Genomic DNA, 19,204 nt, shown 5'->3' on the forward strand with positions numbered 1-19,204 from the left:
TCAGTCCCATGCCAGTCTCATGTCAATCTCATGCCAGGCAGTCAGTCCCATGTCAGTCCCATGTCAGTCTCATGTCAGACTCATGTCAGTCTCGTGTCAGTCTCGTGTCAGTCTCATGTCAGACTCATGTCAGTTTCATGCCAGTCCTCATGTCAGTCTCATGTCAGACTCATGTCAGACTCATGTCAGTCTCATGTCAGTCTCATGTCAGACTCATGTCAGACTCATGTCAGTCTCATGTCAGTCTCATGCTAGTCTTATGTCAGTCTCATGTCAGTCTGTTGCCAGTCTCATGCTAGTATCATGTCAGTCTCATGGTGTGGTGACCGCCAGTGTCTCTGAGGGAAGCCACGTTTCTCAACGAGGCGAAGGGCAGCCGGTTGGGCCGGGCTGAGATTTTTTTTTTTTTTTTTCCCTTCCAACAAGGGTTGAAGCATCCGACGGTCGAGGGCGGCCGGTGGAGGAGGCAAGAGGGTCCGCAGCTGTCTCTTTGGCAGGTGCAGGAAGAACGACGCAAGCTCGCTGCTCATGTCTAGTGAAGTGAAGTGAATTATATTTATATAGCGCTTTTCTCTAGTGACTCAAAGCGCTTTACATAGTGAAACCCAATATCTAAGTTACATTTAAACCAGTGTGAGTGGCACTAAGAGCAGGTGGGTACAGTGTCTTGCCCAAGGACACAACAGCAGTGACTAGGATGGCGGAAGCAGGAATCGAACCTGCAACCCTCTACCAACCGAGCTATGTCGGTAAGAGCCGACTTATTACCATCATTTTCTCACCGAAAACTGCCGGTTGACATGTGGTAGGGAACCATTTTCGCTCTGTTCCATAGTAAAGCTTCAGCGTCATTTTTCGGGAATGTAAACAAGGAAACCCCGGCTGTGTTTGTGTTGCTAAAGCCGGCCGCAATACACCGCTTCCCACCTACAGCGTTCTTCTTTGACGTCTCCATTATTAATTGAACACATTGCAAAAGATTCAGCAACACAGATGTCCAGAATACTGTGCAATTGTGTGATGGAAAGAGACAACTTATGATACTTTTGCGTGAAATTTAAAATTGCAATTTAGTCAACTAAAAAGGCCGTATTGGCATGTGTTGCAATGTTAATATTTCATCATTGATATATAAACTATCAGACTGCGTGGTGGCTAGTAGTGGCTTTCAGTAGGCCTTTAAAACTTCTTTGTGTGACGGGGGAGTACCAAGATAAACAAGACAAGCAGACAATAACACAGGCATCAATGTTTTGGCTTTTAACTGGTTTTAATTAACCCTGATTACAACTTAATTACAAGTTTGGGCATGGGGAGAAATAAAATAAACAACCCAGTTGGGGGCGGGGGGGGTCACGGTTACGTCACGGTATTAGCGCTCATCCCTCCATCGGAGTGTTACGCAACAGCTCGGGGGAAACGAGGTGAAAGAAAACACACTTTTTTTTTCTTTTCTAAAACAAACATCTTTAAAAAAAGATGCAACTTTTTTTTTTTTACCTGCCCCCAGGGAAAAAAAAAATGTACAAGAAATAAAATAATAATAAAAAAGGATAATTACACATTTGAGTTATTTTACAAAAATAATTAAAAAAAAAACAGGTGGAATTGATGAGGAGGGGGGGCGGGGGTTGATGTACAGTACACAACATAACAAGTCGTATTAATAATAATAGTAGTAATAATAATAATAATAATGCCAAGTAGAGATGGGGGGGGGGGGGGGGGGGGTTACGAGCGATATCAACATAAACCAAGAAACATTTATTATCTTCTTTGTGCTGTTTTTTTTTTTTTTTGGACTAGGTTAGGAAAAAAAAGTCAGTAATAAGGCAGCGGTTTTACAAACAGTTTGTGTGTGTGTGTGTGTGTGTGTGATCTGATGAGTACATTGATCAGCTGAGCTACACAGACTGCCCGGGGGGGCGTCCGTCTATAGATCTGTCTGGACTAGGGACAAAGTCAATTACGGTCCATTCCTAATTCTTTCACATGTAAACGGCTTCTGTGCGCCCCCTGTGGGTTGTGGTTCAAAAATGCTTTGGCGGATTTTTTTTTTAGCATTCATGTAATACAAAAAAAAAACGCTGGCTGTTACTTACAATTTTGGTACAGCCAAGCGTGTGCGTGTAATATCTCAGCAGGATTGGTCGAGCGTTTGTGATAAAACTGATGTTTGCTGCATGTTTGAACACAACGCAAAGATGGCGCCACTGGGGTGTCGTCGTTGTCGTCACGTGACTTTGTGCATAGAATGAGTAGCGTGCAGGCGCTTCCAGGAGGTCGTGCACTAATGATTAACCCTTTCACACCTCGCTCTCTCTCCCTTTAAACATTACGTTCCGTCCTGAGCTGCTGCCAGCAATGTGTCAACTGCTGTTGGGAGCCAAAGACCGACTACAGTTTGGACTAATAATCAAACAGGTACGTGTAAAGTCTGGATGGAGGAGGCCGGCGGCCACAAGGTTGGAAAGATCGGAGACGGGATGATAGCTTTTGCTGAAAATCGAAACCATAACCCGGGCCTGAAACGATGGCGCCTTCTTCGGCGTTTCAGGGGCAAAAACATTGCTTCGATGTCGCCTAAAAACGAGAAGAAATCTGAAATTTCCTCCAGACAAAACACGACAATGTTTCAAGTCTCAGGAAACTTCCCAGCAGGGAGTTTCCCAAGTGTGGCGCGGAATTAAATAGTCGAGTACTTCCTGGAAAGCTGAATTTCTGCAGATTTTTGTGGTTTTCTCCAAAGTGCACTAAATTAGTCTGACTTGCCAACCTTGAGACCTTCGAATTCGGGAAAAGGGGGGGGGGGGGGTTGAGGTGGGCAGGACCGTGGTTTTGGGGAGGACTATATTTATAGCTAGAATTATATATGTAGGTGTGTGGTAAAAATCACAAGACTACTTCATCTCTACAGAACTGTTTCATGAAGGGTTCCCTCAATCATCAGGCAAAAAAAATAAAGAAAAATCTCCTGATGATTGAGGGAACCCCTCATGAAACAGTTCTGTAGAGATGAAGTATCCATCCATCTTCGGGCCGCGGGGGCAACGGCCTAAGCAGGGAAACCCAGACTTCCCTCTCCCCAGCCACTTCGTCTAGCTCTTCCCGGGGGATCCCGAGGCGTTCCCAGGCCAGCCGGGAGACATAGTCTTCCCAACGTGTCCTCTTACTGGTTGGACGTGCCCTAAACACCTCCCTAGGGAGGCGTTCGGGTGGCATCCTGACCAGATGCCCCGAACCACCTCATCTGGCAGCGGCTTTACTTTGAGTTCCTCCCGGATGACAGAGCTTCTCACCCTATCTCTAAGGGAGAGACCCGCCACACGGCGGAGGAAACTCATTTCGGCCGCTTGTACCCGTGATCTTATCCTTTCGGTCATGACCCAAAGCTCATGACCATAGGTGAGGATGGGAACGTAGATCGACCGGTAAATTGAGAGCTTTGCCTTCCGGCTCAGCTCCTTCTTCACCACAACGGATCGGTACAACATCCGCATTACTGAAGACGCCGCACCGAGATGAAGTAATCTTGTGATTTTTCCCACACCAACGAGCACTATTCTCTGGATAATCCAATCAAGACATAGATGTATATATATATAAAATAAATACTTGAATTCAGTATTCATTTATTTACACATATACACACACATAAAAGTCTGGTCTACAAAATATGCAGGCATCATAGCCCTCCCCCTTCCAGCTGTCCTGAATGGACTGAAATTATTTTTTCCAATCATTTTGGAACTTGCAAATGTACTTCTTCTTATTACTCAACGTCGCCATGTCTCTTCTTCGTTCTTCGGCTTCGTCTCTGTTTTTTGGACATTACTACTTGCCATAGTTTTGAAGCAACGCATGATGGGAATCCGGATGTTGTGTGTCAGTGTATTAACGTGCCGGCTGGAAGAAACACACTGAGAAATAGCCTACTTTATGGGTTGTAGATAAACCTATGGATAACAGAGACACATATAATAGTCTCCTTTTCAAGTGAGAGAGGACACTAAAGGCTTTAAGGCACGCCCCCAATATTTTTGTCCAGGTGGAAATCGGGAGAAATTCGGGAGAATGGTTGCCCCGGGAGATTTTCGGGAAGGGCACTGAAATTCGGGAGTCTCCCGGGAAAATCGGGAGGGTTGGCAAGTATGTAAATTAGTCTGATTTCTCAAATAGTTCGATTTTTGTTGTATTTTTACACCTAAATGTGAAGTCCCAGTTTCTGCAAAGAACGGAGAAGGGATGGCAGCTTTGCTGAAAAATGAAACCATAACCCAGCCTGAAAAGATGGCGCCTTCTTCAGCGTTTCTAGGGAAAGTCTTATCGAGCAAAAACATTTATACCGTGCTTCGATGTCGCCTAAAAAAGAGAAGAAATCTAAAGTGTCGCCTCTTTTCCTTCAGACAAAACTGCAGATTTTTGAGGTTTTCTCCACGGTGACTACGTTTCCATGCAATAAATTAGTCTGACTTCTCAAATAGTTTCCGATTTTTTTGTTGTATTTTTGCTCCTAAATGTGAAGTCCCAGTTTCTGCAAAGATCAAAGAAGGGATGGCAGCATTGCTGAAAATCGAAACCTTAACCCGGCCTGAAAAGATGGTGCCTTCTTAAGCGTTTCAGGGGCAAGAACATTTGTAACATTGGATGTCGACTAAAAACGAGAAGAAATCTGAAGGATTCTGAAGTCGGAACAAACTACGAGATGGTTGGATTAGTCTTTCGCCCATAAACCCCGGTCGTACAACCGATTTGAGTTTCCTCTGGCTCCGCCCTGCCCAGTCATAATCCACCATCTTTCAGGCCCTACCACACAAGCTCATGCTCCACCATTTGTAACATTCGATGTCGCCTAAAAACGAGAAGAATTCCGAAGTGTCGCCTCTTTTCCTTCAGACAAAACTGCCGATGTTTGTGGTTTTCTCCACAGTGACTATGTTTCCATGCACTAAATTAGTCTGACTTCTCAAATAGTTTCCGATTTTTTTGTTGTATTTTTACACCTAAATGTGAAGTCCCAGTTTCTGCAAAGATCAAAGAAGGGATGGCAGCATTGCTGAAAATCGAAACCTTAACCCGGCCTGAAAAGATGGTGCCTTCTTAAGCGTTTCAGGGGCAAGAACATTTGTAACATTGGATGTCGACTAAAAACGAGAAGAAATCTGAAGGATTCTGAAGTCGGAACAAACTACGAGATGGTTGGATTAGTCTTTCGCCCATAAACCCAGGTCGTACAACCGATTTGAGTTTCTTCTGGCTTCGCCCTGCCCAGTCATAATCCACCATCTTTCAGGCCCTACCACACAAGCTCATGCTCCACCATTTGTAACATTCGATGTCGCCTAAAAACGAGAAGAATTCCGAAGTGTCGCCTCTTTTCCTTCAGACAAAACTGCCGATGTTTGTGGTTTTCTCCACAGTGACTGTTTCCATGCACTAAATTAGTCCGACTTCTCAAATAGTTTCCGATTTTTTTGTTGTATTTTTACACCTAAATGTGAAGTCCCAGTTTCTGCAAAGATCAGAGAAGGTATGGCAGCATTGATGAAAATCGAAACCTTAACCTGGCCTGAAAAGATGGTGCCTTCTTAAGCGTTTCAGGGGCAAGTCTTTGCGGGCAAGAACATTTGTAACATTGGATGTCGACTAACAACGAGAAGAAATCTGAAGGATTCTGAAGTTGGAAGAAACTACGAGATGGTTGGATTAGTCTTTCGCCCATATACCCAGGTCGTACGGCCGATTTGAGTTTCTTCTGGCTTCGCCCTGCCCAGTCATAATCCACCATCTTTCAGGTCCTACCACACAAGCTCATGCTCCACTATTTGTAACATTCGATGTCGCCTAAAAACGAGAAGAAATCTGAAGTGTCGCCTCTTTTCCTTCAGACAAAACTGCAGATGTTTGTGGTTTTCTCCACAGTGACTACGTTTCCATGCACTAAATTAGTCTGACTTCTTCAATAGTTTCCGATTTTTCAGTTGTATTTTTACTCCTAAATGTGAAGTCCCAGTTTCTGCAAAGATCAAAGAAGGGATGGCAGCATTGCTGAAAATCGAAACCTTAACCCGGCCTGAAAAGATGGTGCCTTCTTAAGGATTTCAGGGGCAAGACTTTGCGGGCAAGAACATTTGTAACATTGGATGTCGACTAAAAACGAGAAGAAATCTGAAGGATTCTGAAGTCGGAACAAACTACGAGATGGTTGGATTAGTCTTTCGCCCATATACCCAGGTCGTACGACCGATTTGAGTTTCTTCTGGCTTCGCCCTGCCCAGTCATAATCACCATTTTTCAGGTCCTACCACACAAGCTCATGCTCCACTATTTGTAACATTCGATGTCGCCTAAAAATGAGAAGAAATCCGAAGTGTCGCCTCTTTTCCTTCAGACAAAACTGCAGATGTTTGTGGTTTTCTCCACGGTGACTACGTTCCATGCACTAAATTAGTCTGACTTCTCCAATAGTTTCCGATTTTTTAGTTGTATTTTTACTCCTAAATGTGAAGTCTCAGTTTCTGCAAAGATCAAAGAAGGGATGGCAGCATTGCTGAAAATTGAAACCTTAAACCGGCCTGAAAAGATGGTGCCTTCTTAAGCGTTTCAGGGGCAAGAAAATTTGTAACATTGGATGTCGACTAAAAACGAGAAGAAATCTGAAGGATTCTGAAGTCGGAACAAACTACGAGATGGTTGATTAGTCTTTCGCTTATATACCCCAGGTCGTACGACCGATTTGAGTTTCCTCTGGCTTCACCCTGCCCAGTCATAATTCACCATCTTTCAGGTCCTACCACACAAGCTCATGCTCCACTATTTGTAACATTCGATGTCGCCTAAAAACGAGAAGAAATCTGAAGCGTCGCCTCTTTTCCTTCAGACAAAACTGCAGATGTTTGTGGTTTTCTCCACGGTGACTACGTTTCCATGCACTAAATTAGTCTGACTTCTCCAATAGTTTACGATTTTTTAGTTGTATTTTTACTCCTAAATGTGAAGTCCCAGTTTCTGCAAAGATCAAAGAAGGGATGGCAGCATTGCTGAAAATCGAAACCTTAACCCGGCCTGAAAAGATGGTGCCTTCTTAAGGATTTCAGGGGCAGGACTTTGCGGGCAAGAACATTTGTAACATTGGATGTCGACTAAAAACGAGAAGAAATCTGAAGGATTCTGAAGTCGGAACAAACTACGAGATGGTTGGATTAGTCTTTCGCCCATAGACCCAGGTCGTACGACCGATTTGAGTTTCTTCTGGCTTTGCCTTGCCCAGTCATAATTCACCATCTTTCAGGTCCTACCACACAAGATCATGCTCCACCATTTGTAACATTCGATGTCGCCTAAAAACGAGAAGAAATCTGAAGCGTCGCCTCTTTTCCTTCAGACAAAACTGCAGATGTTCTTGGTTTTCTCCACAGTGACTACGTTTCCATGCACTAAATTAGTCTGACTTCTCAAATAGTTTCCGATTTTTGTTGTTGTATTTTTACACCTAAATGTGAAGTCCCAGTTTCTGCAAAGATCAAAGAAGGGATGGCAGCATTGCTGAAAATCGAAACCTTAACCCGGCCTGAAAAGATGGCGCCTTCTTAAGGATTTCAGGGGCAAGAACATTTGTAACATTGGATGTCGACTAAAAACGAGAAGAAATCTGAAGGATTCTGAAGTCGAAACAAACTACGAGATGGTTGGATTAGTCTTTCGCCCATAAACCCAGGTCGTACGACCGATTTGAGTTTCTTCTGGCTTCGCCCTGCCCAGTCATAAGGGTTAGGTCCAACCACACAAGCTCATGCTCCACCATTTGTAACATTCGATGTCGCCTAAAAACGAGAAGAAATCTGAAAAGTCGCCTCTTTTCCTTCAGACAAAACTGCAGATGTTTGTGGTTTTCTCCACGGTGACTACGTTTCCATGCACTAAATTAGTCTGAAATCTCCAATAGTTTCCGATTTTTTAGTTGTATTTTTACTCCTAAATGTGAAGTCTCAGTTTCTGCAAAGATCAAAGAATGGATGGCAGCATTGCTGAAAATCGAAACCTTAACCCGGCCTGAAAAGATGGTGCCTTCTTAAGGATTTCAGGGGCAAGTCTTTGCGGGCAAGAACATTTGTAACATTGGATGTCGACTAAAAACGAGAAGAAATCTGAAGGATTCTGAAGTCGGAAAAAACTACGAGATGGTTGGATTTGTCTTTCGCCCATATACCCAGGTCGTACGACCGATTTGAGTTTCTTCTGGCCTCGCCCTGCCCAGTCATAATTCACCATCTTTCAGGTCCTACCACACAAGCTCATGCTCCACTATTTGTAACATTCGATGTCGCCTAAGAACGAGAAGAAATCTGAAGCGTCGCCTCTTTTCCTTCAGACAAAACTGCAGATGTTTGTGGTTTTCTCCACAGTGACTACGTTTCCATGCACTAAATTAGTCTGACTTCTCCAATAGTTTCCGATTTTTTAGTTGTATTTTTACTCCTAAATGTGAAGTCCCAGTTTCTGCAAAGATCAAAGAAGGGATGGCAGCATTGCTGAAAATCGAAACCTTAACCCGGCCTGAAAAGATGGTGCCTTCTTAAGCAGTTCAGGGGCAAGTCTTTGCGGGCAAAAACATTTGTAACATTGAATGTCGACTAAAAACGAGAAGAAATCTGAAGGATTCTGAAGTCGGAACAAACTACGAGATGGTTGGATTAGTCTTTCGCCCATATACCCAGGTCGTACGACCGATTTGAGTTTCCTCTGGCTTCGCCCTGCCCAGTCATAATTCACCATCTTTCAGGTCCTACCACACAAGCTCATGCTCCACCATTTGTAACATTCGATGTCGCCTAAGAACGAGAAGAAATCTGAAGCGTCGCCTCTTTTCCTTCAGACAAAACTGCCGATGTTTGTGGTTTTCTCCACGGTGACTATGTTTCCATGCACTAAATTAGTCTGACTTCTCCAATAGTTTCCGATTTTTTAGTTGTATTTTTACTCCTAAATGTGAAGTCCCAGTTTCTGCAAAGATCAAAGAAGGGATGGCAGCATTGCTGAAAATCGAAACCTTAAGCCGGCCTGAAAAGATGGTGCCTTCTTAAGCATTTCAGGGGCAAGACTTTGCGGGCAAGAACATTTGTAACATTGGATGTCGACTAAAAACGAGAAGAAATCTGAAGGATTCTGAAGTCGGAACAAACTACGAGATGGTTGGATTAGTCTTTCGCCCATAAACCCAGGTCGTACGACCGATTTGAGTTTCTTCTGGCTTCGCCCTGCCCAGTCATAATTCACCATCTTTCAGGTCCTACCACACAAGCTCATGCTCCACTATTTGTAACATTCGATGTCGCCTAAAAACGAGAAGAAATATTTTCCTTCAGACAAAACACGACATTGTTTCGAGTCTCAGGAAACTTCACATCAGGGAGTTTTCCAAGTGTGGCGCAGAGTAAAATACTCTACCACTTCCCGGAAAACTGAATTTCTGCAGTTTTCTCCACGGTGCCCTAATTTAGTCGGATTCCTCAAATAGTTTGATTTGGAATATAATATGGAAGTTTCTGGGGCGCTGGTGCCTATCTCAGCTACAATCGGGCAGAAGGCGGGTGTACACCCTGGACAAGTCGCTTCCTCATCACAGGGCCAACGCAGATAGACAACATTCACACACTAGGGCCAATTTAGTGTTGCCAATCAACCTATCCCCAGGTGCATGTCTTTGGAAGTGGGAGGAAGCCGGAGTACCTGGAAGGAACCCACGCAGTCATGGGGGAGAACATGCAAACTCCACACAGAAAGATCGCGATTGAACCCAGGACTACTCAGGACCTTCGTATTGTGAGGCAGACGCACTAACCCCTCCTCCACCGTGCTGCCCTCCATTTCCATTTCCTGAGCTTCCTTCTTGAATAAATCAAAGTTTATTATGTTCCTTGCATCGACGCACTTCTTTTAATTCGTGAAGCCAATAAACAGTCTCCTCTTCATTCCTCATTCCGATGTTTTCATTGAACGCGATCCTGGAGGTTCCACTTGAGAGATCTGGCTTTTAATCGCATAATCCAGGTGTGTTAGTCTTGACTTTTTAAAAACTAAACTAGATCAGATTAACGTGTTTCCAAGGATCCTAGGATGCTTCTTTTGAGCCCAATTATTTGAGAACCCTGACTCAATTTGGTGAGTAGAAACGCAGTCAATGTAGGAACTAAAAGTCAGGAATTTAGCCTTTGATGTACGTGAGATTACCTTAGCAAGTTTAATGTTTATTCTTCTCAAACTCAGGTCTTCTGGGTATCACACTTTGGAAATCCCTGACCTGGATAAGGAGAGAGAGCGAAAGGTGTGTGAAAGAACCGAAGGCAGTGTTTGTGCATGTCTGTGTGTCATTTGCTGGTCGGCTTGATCGAACACTACTGTGTGTTGTTATGATTGTTAAACAAGCTTAGGCTGGTGAACGCGGGTTCTCTGCTGCTTCAACAACACACGAGAGCAAAAAGCAAGGTTCAAATGTTCTCAGTGGTCCGCAAAAGAGAGACAGCAGGGAGAAAAGCAGCGAGGACAGGACGCAGAGTCTGTAACCACAAGTCCATTTCACAGCTGACTTTTCTGTTTGTTTATGTACACCAGTCCAATAACCGTACAGCGACGGGCTTCCCTGAGCAGAGAGCGGGCCGGGGTCTTAAGAAATGTCGGCGCCCGACAGCCCCATCCTCCAGTCTTGAAGACCCACTTTCCTTTCCATCCCTTGATACAAGTCCTGCATCCGGGGGCTGATGGGTTGTAAATACAGGCACTTGTCAAAGTCCTCTATTTACATGTGGTAGTACGGCAGGTTAAGGGAGGCGGTGGGTGTAGGTTAAAGGGAAAAGGGGTCCCCTGAGGAAAACTGACAGATAGGGGGGTGGGTTTCAAAGACGGGAGCTGCACTTTGGAGCTTCACTGGCCAGGTGGGAGGTAAAGATCCTTGAAAGAGTTATCCGTCTGATTTCAGCCCAGTTCATGCCGCTTTCCACTAAGCAGTACCGTTCAATTCCACTTGGTTCGGTACGCAGGATTCTGTCTTTTTACTTTGTTGAAAGTGGTCTAAGATTTTCTGCAATGGAACACTTTTGGGCAACCTTACTTTAGGGTATGGTTCCTAAACAGAATGGAAGAATGGTTGTGACATCAGGAATGGACGTAACTGACATAAGTTACCAACACACACAAAGAAGCCAGATAAGGGAAGCCAGATAAAGGATTTCCAAACATACACCGGTGATCTGAACTGAACCGTACTGCTCAGTGGAAACGTGGCTTTACAGTTCCTGGGACAGTTGAATCTTAGTCTCCTTCCTCCCAAATGATGCGTCCCAAAAGAATTCCCGATCCAGAGAACCTGCTGGGGATCTGGTAGAGTCATAGTAAGGCGGTCTTTGAGGTGTGCGAAGGTGTTTAAAATCAGGGAACTTTGCACGTGAGAGGAACCATTTACAAGCTCTTGGAAATCCTCCTTTGTTCCATCCAATCAGCTGTCTTTGTTTTCCAGAGACAGCTGGGCGGTAGCTTCGGATGTAGGTCAGCACTCACCTTCCTAAGGGAAGCCAAAGGTGTGGCCAAAGAGCTTTCGTATGTCATCGGAGGGGGGCTGTCGCCTACCCCACCGCCGGCCCCCTCCTCCTGCGTCTCCATGCGCCCGTTGGTTTGACTTTCCCTCTGCTCCTGTGGCCGAACTTTCTTGTCGTCCGACTCCTCCTGCGAGGCCTCCATGCGCTGGTCTTCGCTCCAGCGCCTTTTGAAGCGCAGCTTGAGGGGTATGCACTTGGTCTGGGGAGCCGCCATCTGGGGCAGGGGAGGGCTCCCGTCTGCCGGCTCACTGGGCTCCGTCTTAAGGGTGGGTGGACCGCGGTGAGCGTTGGAGTAGCCGTGGTGCGAGGTGAAGAAAGGCATGAGGCCGGGTGGAGGCGGAGCAGGTGCCTTGAAAACATCTTCATCCACGTCCTCATCTGGATGGGACGGGTGCGGGTGGGCAGCTGAGCCGTTAGAAAGGTGGGGGTAGTGGTGGTGGTGGTTTGCCACCCTGGAAAGGCGAGGGGCGAAGAGCTCAAAGTCTTCATCACGTTCATCTGGGTCTTCATCACTGATGTCGGTCACCTCCACTTCTTCCTCTGACTCGATGTCAGAAATGGGCTCCACCTGGACAGTCATATCACATTTAAGTAACGGATACAAAAAACCTAAAATGGCGACCCCAGCGTGTACCACTCACCTTTATCTTGGAAGGCCCGCACTGTTGAGGGACTGTGTGGAAGAGGAGGCAGAGATGAGCCCCGAGCCGCTCGCCGAACTCAGGTCACTGCCAAATGACAGCGAAGAGCCGAGGCCAGAGGTGGACGACATGGACCCGGACCCCGAGCCTGAGGAGAGCGAGCTCTGTCTGGCTTTATTCAGACTCTGTCCGTCCCGCTGCTTCCGGCCCAGCGGCGGGGGCTGCAGCTTGAACTTGAAGGGCGACATGTGTGGGGGCTCCTCCCCCAAGTGGAGTGCGTGGTGCATGGGGTGAGAATGGGGGTGAGGGTGGGCAGAATGAGGAGGATGCTGGTGGTGGTGCGCGGAGTGGGACAGAGGGGTGTGGTGGTGCCGCCCGCCTCCCCTTTCTGCCACCGCCGCTCTCTCCGCCGCTGCTTGGTCGCTGTTCAGACCCACCTTGTCGGCGGCGGGTCGGTGTGGTTGGGGGATGACGATGTTAGGGTACTGCAAGAATGCCCGGGGGCTGAGCCCGTAGTTGTACACCGACTGGGTGTGGGCCTGCAGGTAGCGCTTCATGTCCTCTGGGTTGAAGGAAAAGTGGGAGCCCAGCATGGGGGACAGAGTGGGAGAGGGCGTGTAGAGGTGAGATGTGGGGGTCATGCTTAGTGCAGGGGATAGAGGGGGCGCCAGGAGCCCTGCTCCCCCTGGCCCGGGCAGCGGGGACACAGGGAAGGGGGACAAGGGGTCAGGGTGGATACGGTGCCCGCCGGGGCCACGGGTTCCCGGGTGACCACCGGGGTTGCCCGCTCCTCCGTAGATACGGAACAGAGATTCATGAGTCAAGCGGGGATGGATGATACTCCTGTAGCCCCCTCCTCCTCCACCAGGCCCTCCTCCGCCCAATACCCTTTCTCCCCTCTCCTCCCCCCCACCTGCATTACCATCATCTATCTCAGAATTGACAGAAGTGCCGTCGCTGCAGTCGCTCACAGATCCACGTGCCACCCGGCGGGTCACCGAGCTGTACAAACCGCCCGGGCTGCGCAGGTCCTCGTTCGGGGAGAGAACGTCCGAGGGCGTTGATGGCGGGAAACGGAAGTGGGTCCCTGCACCGGTTGGGACAGGCGGTGCGCTCTGAGGGACACCGTTTCCTGGAGCAATCGAGAGAGGGAGAGAGGCGAGAGTGAGAGAATGAAAAACAACAAAAGATTTCTCGTCTAATCCGACATAATCACGGCATCATATTGTGGGATTAGGTGGCACATAAACAACAACGCGACACTTACCAGTGGAGCCCATGTCGATGAAGGGGTAGTTGACCAACACCAGTTTATTGAAGTTGAACTTGTAGGTGAACCTCTTGCCTTTGGTCTTGTGGAGGATCCTCTTGTTGTAGTAGTATCTATGAGGAGGAACACCGTGACGATTAAGGGTGGAAATTACAGTAACGACGCCTGGTAGCATTTTGACAATAGGGCAAAATGTGACGGATACTTGTTTACAAATAGTGCTGCAACAAATAATCGATTAAATCAATTACTCAATTAGAAAAAACTTCCATCCATCCATCCATTTTCTACCGCTTATTCAGCTACAATCCGGCGGAAGGCGCGGTACACCCTGGACAAGTCGCCACCTCATCGCAGGGCCAACACAGATAGACAGACAACATTCACACTCACATTCACACACTAGGGCCAATTTAGTGTTGCCAATCAACCTATCCCCAGGTGCATGTCTTTGGAGGTGGGAGGAAGCCGGAGTACCCGTAGGGAACCCACGCAGTCACGGGGAGAACATGCAAACTCCACACAGAAAGATCCCGAGCCTGGGATTAACTTTCAATTTGTATTCCATTGCTTTGATTAATCGTTTAATGAATGTAATTCATTAGGGTTGTAACGGTACGTGTATTTGTATTGAACCGTTTCGGTATGGGGGTTTCGATTCGGTGGTGTACCGAACGAGTTTCCACACGAACATATGAAGTAGCCGCCTAAGCCAAAGTCTTAACAAGCTGCTCTGCTTTCTGCCTCTGTCTCCTCCACCAGTGGTCCCCAACCACCGGGCCACAGAATAATTTTTTATAAATGTTTATTAATGAAACATAAAAAACACAATATACTCTTACAATTAGTGCACCAACCACAAAAACCTCCCTTTTTCATGACAACATTTTCATGACAAAGAAAAAAAAAAAAAAAAAGATTCCCCAACGTGTGATTAATTCCCCTGTGTCTTGATTATTATTTTTTTTTGGTCCTGTCCAGCTTCTCAGGCAAATTATATATGATTGGGAAATTGTGTTAGATGTAAATATAAACGGAATACAATGATTTGCAAGTCATTTTTAACCCAAATTCAATTGAATATGCTACAAAGACAACATATTTGATGTTTAAACTGATAAACATTTTTTTTTGTGCAAATAATCATTAACTTTAGAATTTGATGCTAGCAACATGTGACAAAAAAGTTGGGAAAGGTGGCAATAAATACTGATAAAGTTGAGGAATGCTCATCAAACACTTATTTGGAACATCCCACAGGTGTGCAGGCTAATTGGGAACAGGTGGGTGCCATGATTGGGTATAAAAACAGCTTCCCAAAAAATGCTCAGTCTTTCACAAGAAAGGATGGGGCGAGGTACACCCCTTTGTCCACAACTGCGTGAGCAAATAGTCCAACAGTTTAAGAACGTTTCTCAAAGTGCAATTGCAAGAAATTTAGGGATTTCAACATCTACGCTCCATAATATCATCAAAAGGTTCAGAGAATCTGGAGAAATCACTCCACGTAAGCGGCATGGCCGGAAACCAATTTTGAATGACCGTGACATTCGATCCCTCAGACAGCACTGTAACAAAAACTGACATCAATCTCTAAAGGATATCACCACATGGTCTCAGGAACACTTCAGAAAACCACTGTCACTAAATACAGTTGGTCGCTACATGTGTAAGTGCAAGTTAAAGCTCTACTATGCAAAGCAAAAGCCATTTATCAACAACATATATATATATATATACATATATATATATATGTCTTGATTGGATTATCCAGAGAATAGTGCTCGATACCGTGGTAGAGCGCAATATGTAGGTGTGGGAAAAATCACAAGACTACTTCATCTCTACAGAACTGTTTCATATGAGGGGTTCCCTCAATCATCAGGAAAATCTCCTGATGATTGAGGGAACCCCTCATATGAAACAGTTCTGTAGAGATGAAGTAGTCTTGTGATTTTTCCCACACCTACATATATATATATATATATATATACATATATACATATATATATATATATATATATATATATATATATATATATATATATATATATATATATACAGTATATATATATATATACATATATATATATATATATATATATATAAATACATACATATGTATGTGTGTGTATGAAGTTATGTACTTAACAAAAAATGGTGAAATAACCGAAAACATGTTTTATATTCCAATTTCTTCAAAATAGCCACCCTTTGCTCTTATTACTTTTCGCACACTCTTGGCATTCTCTCGATGAGCTTAAAGAGGTAGTCACCTGAAAAGGTTTATATATTATATTTTTATATAGCGCTTTTTCCTCAAGTGACTCAAAGCGCTTTACATAGTGAAACCCAATATCTAAGTTACAATTAAACCAGTGTGGGTGGCACTGGGAGCAGGTGGGTTGCCCACATCTGAGGTCCTCTCCAAGGTTTCTCATAGTCAGCATTATCACTGGCGTCCCACTGGATGTGAATTCTCCCTGCCCACTGGGTGTGAGTTTTCCTTGCCCTTTTGTGGGTTCTTCCGAGGATGTTGTAGTCGTAATGATTTGTGCAGTCCTTTGAGACATTTGTGATTTGGGGCTATATAAATAAACATTCAGTGATTGATTGATTGAACAAGTTTTTAGTTATTTTTACATCTTTTTTTTTCCAAATAGTTAAAAAAAGACCACTACAAATGAGCAATATTTTGCTCTGTCATACAATTGAATAAATCAGAAACTGATGACATAGTGCTGTATTTTACTTCTTTATCTCTTTTTTTTCAACCAAAAATGCTTTTCTCTGATTAGGGGGTACTTGAATGAAAAAAAATGATCACAGGGGGTACATCACTGAAAAAAGGTTGACAACCACTGTTGGAAGGTGATAAGGTGTTGTCGTGTAATGTGTCACACCAGGAACCCTTGTTTTCTATGTGGAGGGAAAATGGATGGATGGATGGATGGAAATGGCCTGTTTACATAACACCAAAGAAAAGCCACCAATAACTCATCCAGTCTTTATTTGTTTATGTAACATCTATTCTGTGTTTTTTTTTTTCCTCCTCCCTCCGCTCGCTCCCATAGCGATTGCCTAAAGTACAAGGCTGCGTTTTTATTAACCTTTGTCCAGCTACAGCGCTTTATGTAACGTCTCTCTAGCTTTTCTTCCCGGGATCCACATCCTCTTTATGTAACCTCCAGATCCCCGGCCGCCGACCTTCACACGCTCCGGGAGACGCAGCCAGAGATAAAGAGCGGGTCCAAAGGCGGCCGGCGTTCATCGGAACTACCACTGCTACCTGGCTGTGTTGTCCATCCATCCATCCATCCATCTTCTTCAGCTTATCCGAGGTCGGGTCGCGGGGGCAGCAGCCTAAGCAGGGAAGCCCAGACTTCCCTCTCCCCAGCCACTTCGTCTAGCTCTTCCCGGGGGATCCCGAGGCGTTCCCAGGCCAGCCGGGAGACATAGTCTTTCCAACGTGTACTGGGTCTTCCCCGTGGCCTCCTACCGGTTGGACGTGCCCTAAACACCTCCCTCGGGAGGCGTTCGGGTGGCATCCTGACCAGATGCCCGAACCACCTCATCTGGCTCCTCTCCATGTGGAGGAGCAGCGGCTTTACTTTGAGTTCCTCCCGGATGGCAGAGCTTCTCACCCTATCTCTAAGGGAGAGACCTGGAAACTCATTTCGGCCGCTTGTACCCGTGATCTTATCCTTTCGGTCATAACCCAAAGCTCATGACCATAGGTGAGGATGGGAACGTAGATCGACCGGTAAATTGAGAGCTTTGCCTTCCGGCTCAGCTCCTTCTTCACCTCAACGGATCGGTACAACGTCCGCATTACTGAAGTCGCCGCACCGATCCGCCTGTCGATCTCACGATCCACTCTTCCCCCACTCGTGAACAAGACTCCTAGGTACTTGAACTCCTCCACTTGGGGCAGGGTCTCCTCCCCAACCCGGAGATGGCATTCCACCCTTTTCCGGGCGAGAACCATGGACTCGGACTTGGAGGTGCTGATTCTCATTCCGGTCGCTTCACACTCGGCTGCAAACCGATCCAGTGAGAGCTGAAGATCCCGGTCAGATGAAGCCATCAGGACCACATCATCTGCAAAAAGCAGAGACCTAATCCTGCGGTCACCAAACCGGAACCCCTCAACGCCTTGACTGCGCCTAGAAATTCTGTCCATAAAAGTTATGAACAGAATCGGTGACAAAGGACAGCCTTGGCAGAGTCCAACTCTCACTGGAAATGTGTTCGACTTACTGCCGGCAATGCGGACCAAGCTCTGGCACTGATCATACAGGGAGCGGACCGCCACAATAAGACAGTCCGATACCCCATACTCTCTGAGCACTCCCCACAGGACTTCCCGAGGGACACGGTCGAATGCCTTCTCCAAGTCCACAAAGCACATGTAGACTGGTTGGGCAAACTCCCATGCACCCTCAAGAACCCTGCCGAGAGTATAGAGCTGGTCCACAGTTCCACGACCAGGACGAAAACCACACTGTTCCTCCTGAATCCGAGGTTGGACTATCCGGCGTAGCCTCCTCTCCAGTACACCTGAATAAACCTTACCGGGAACCTTACTTACTGGCTGTGTTGTGTTCTTCACATCTGGTGTGTCAGCGGGCTTTGATGCTGCCACCGTGCAACATGTGGTTCTCTGCCGCCAGGAGTTAAGTCCAGGCAGACAGAAGTTAATAAGCATCAATTGACTATCATTACGCTGAATGATAGTCGAGTGTGTGTCTGGGAGGGGGAGATGTTGCACTTTACCCCCATCTTATGAGGACTTTTCCACAGAACTCTTTTTTTTGTTGCACTGAAACAAAGACTAATTGACTTGTTCTCCTGTCACGTTATCTCTTTGTGACTCATCAATCCTCCTCCACAGTTGACTGCCATCTCTCTAGGGCAAACACAACAAAAACAACTGCCAGAGTAAAGGGCAACAAGCGGCTCTGTGGAAATACTGTGAATTATACAACATCCCCGGATTAACATGATCAAGTTCTAAAAAAACATTACCGCACTAATACAATATGATGGCTGTGCAATACATGCCCCTAAAGCTGACCAACACGCCGGACTGTAGTCAGTTGGAAGCGTGTCTTAATGAAATTAAACAATGGATGTCCGCTAATTTTTTTGCAACTTAACGCCAAAAAAACGGAAATGTTGATTCTCGGTCCTGCTAGACACCGACCTCTATTTAATAATACAACTTTAACATTTGACAACCAAATAATAAAACAAGGCGACTCGGTAAAAAATCTGGGTATTATCTTCGACCCAACTCTCTCCTTTGAGTCACACATTAAAAGCGTTACTAAAACGGCCTTCTTTCATCTCCGTAATATCGCTAAAATTCGCTCCATTTTGTCCACTAAAGACGCCGAGATCATTATCCATGCGTTTGTTACGTCTCGTCTCGATTAGTCTAACGTATTATTTTCGGGTCTCCCCATGTCTAGCATTAAAAGATTACAGTTGGTACAAAATGCGGCTGCTAGACTTTTGACAAGAACAAGAAAGTTTGATCATATTACGCCTGTACTGTATATACCTTTATATACATATATACATACATATATATCTAAACTGTATATACCTTTATATACATATATACCTACATATATATCTATACTGTATATACCTTTATATACATATATACCTACATATATATCTATACTGTATATACC

General features: G+C 45.5%; 1 protein-coding gene across 1 annotated transcript in view; it reads right to left on the reverse strand.

Moving 5' to 3' along the window:
* Nucleotides 1-10,569: 10,569 nt before the first annotated feature.
* Nucleotides 10,570-19,204, reverse strand: part of erfl3 (Ets2 repressor factor like 3) — a 221,228-nt gene continuing 212,593 nt past the window's right edge. Inside the window, 4 exon segments of the mRNA XM_061915102.1 lie at nucleotides 10,570-11,533; nucleotides 11,536-12,166; nucleotides 12,239-13,364; nucleotides 13,500-13,615. Coding sequence (XP_061771086.1) covers nucleotides 11,492-11,533; nucleotides 11,536-12,166; nucleotides 12,239-13,364; nucleotides 13,500-13,615 — 1,915 coding nt within the window. The 3' untranslated portion in view covers nucleotides 10,570-11,491.

The sequence above is a fragment of the Nerophis ophidion genome, linkage group LG11, assembly GCF_033978795.1.
Source record: "Nerophis ophidion isolate RoL-2023_Sa linkage group LG11, RoL_Noph_v1.0, whole genome shotgun sequence".
NCBI lineage: Eukaryota > Metazoa > Chordata > Actinopteri > Syngnathiformes > Syngnathidae > Nerophis > Nerophis ophidion.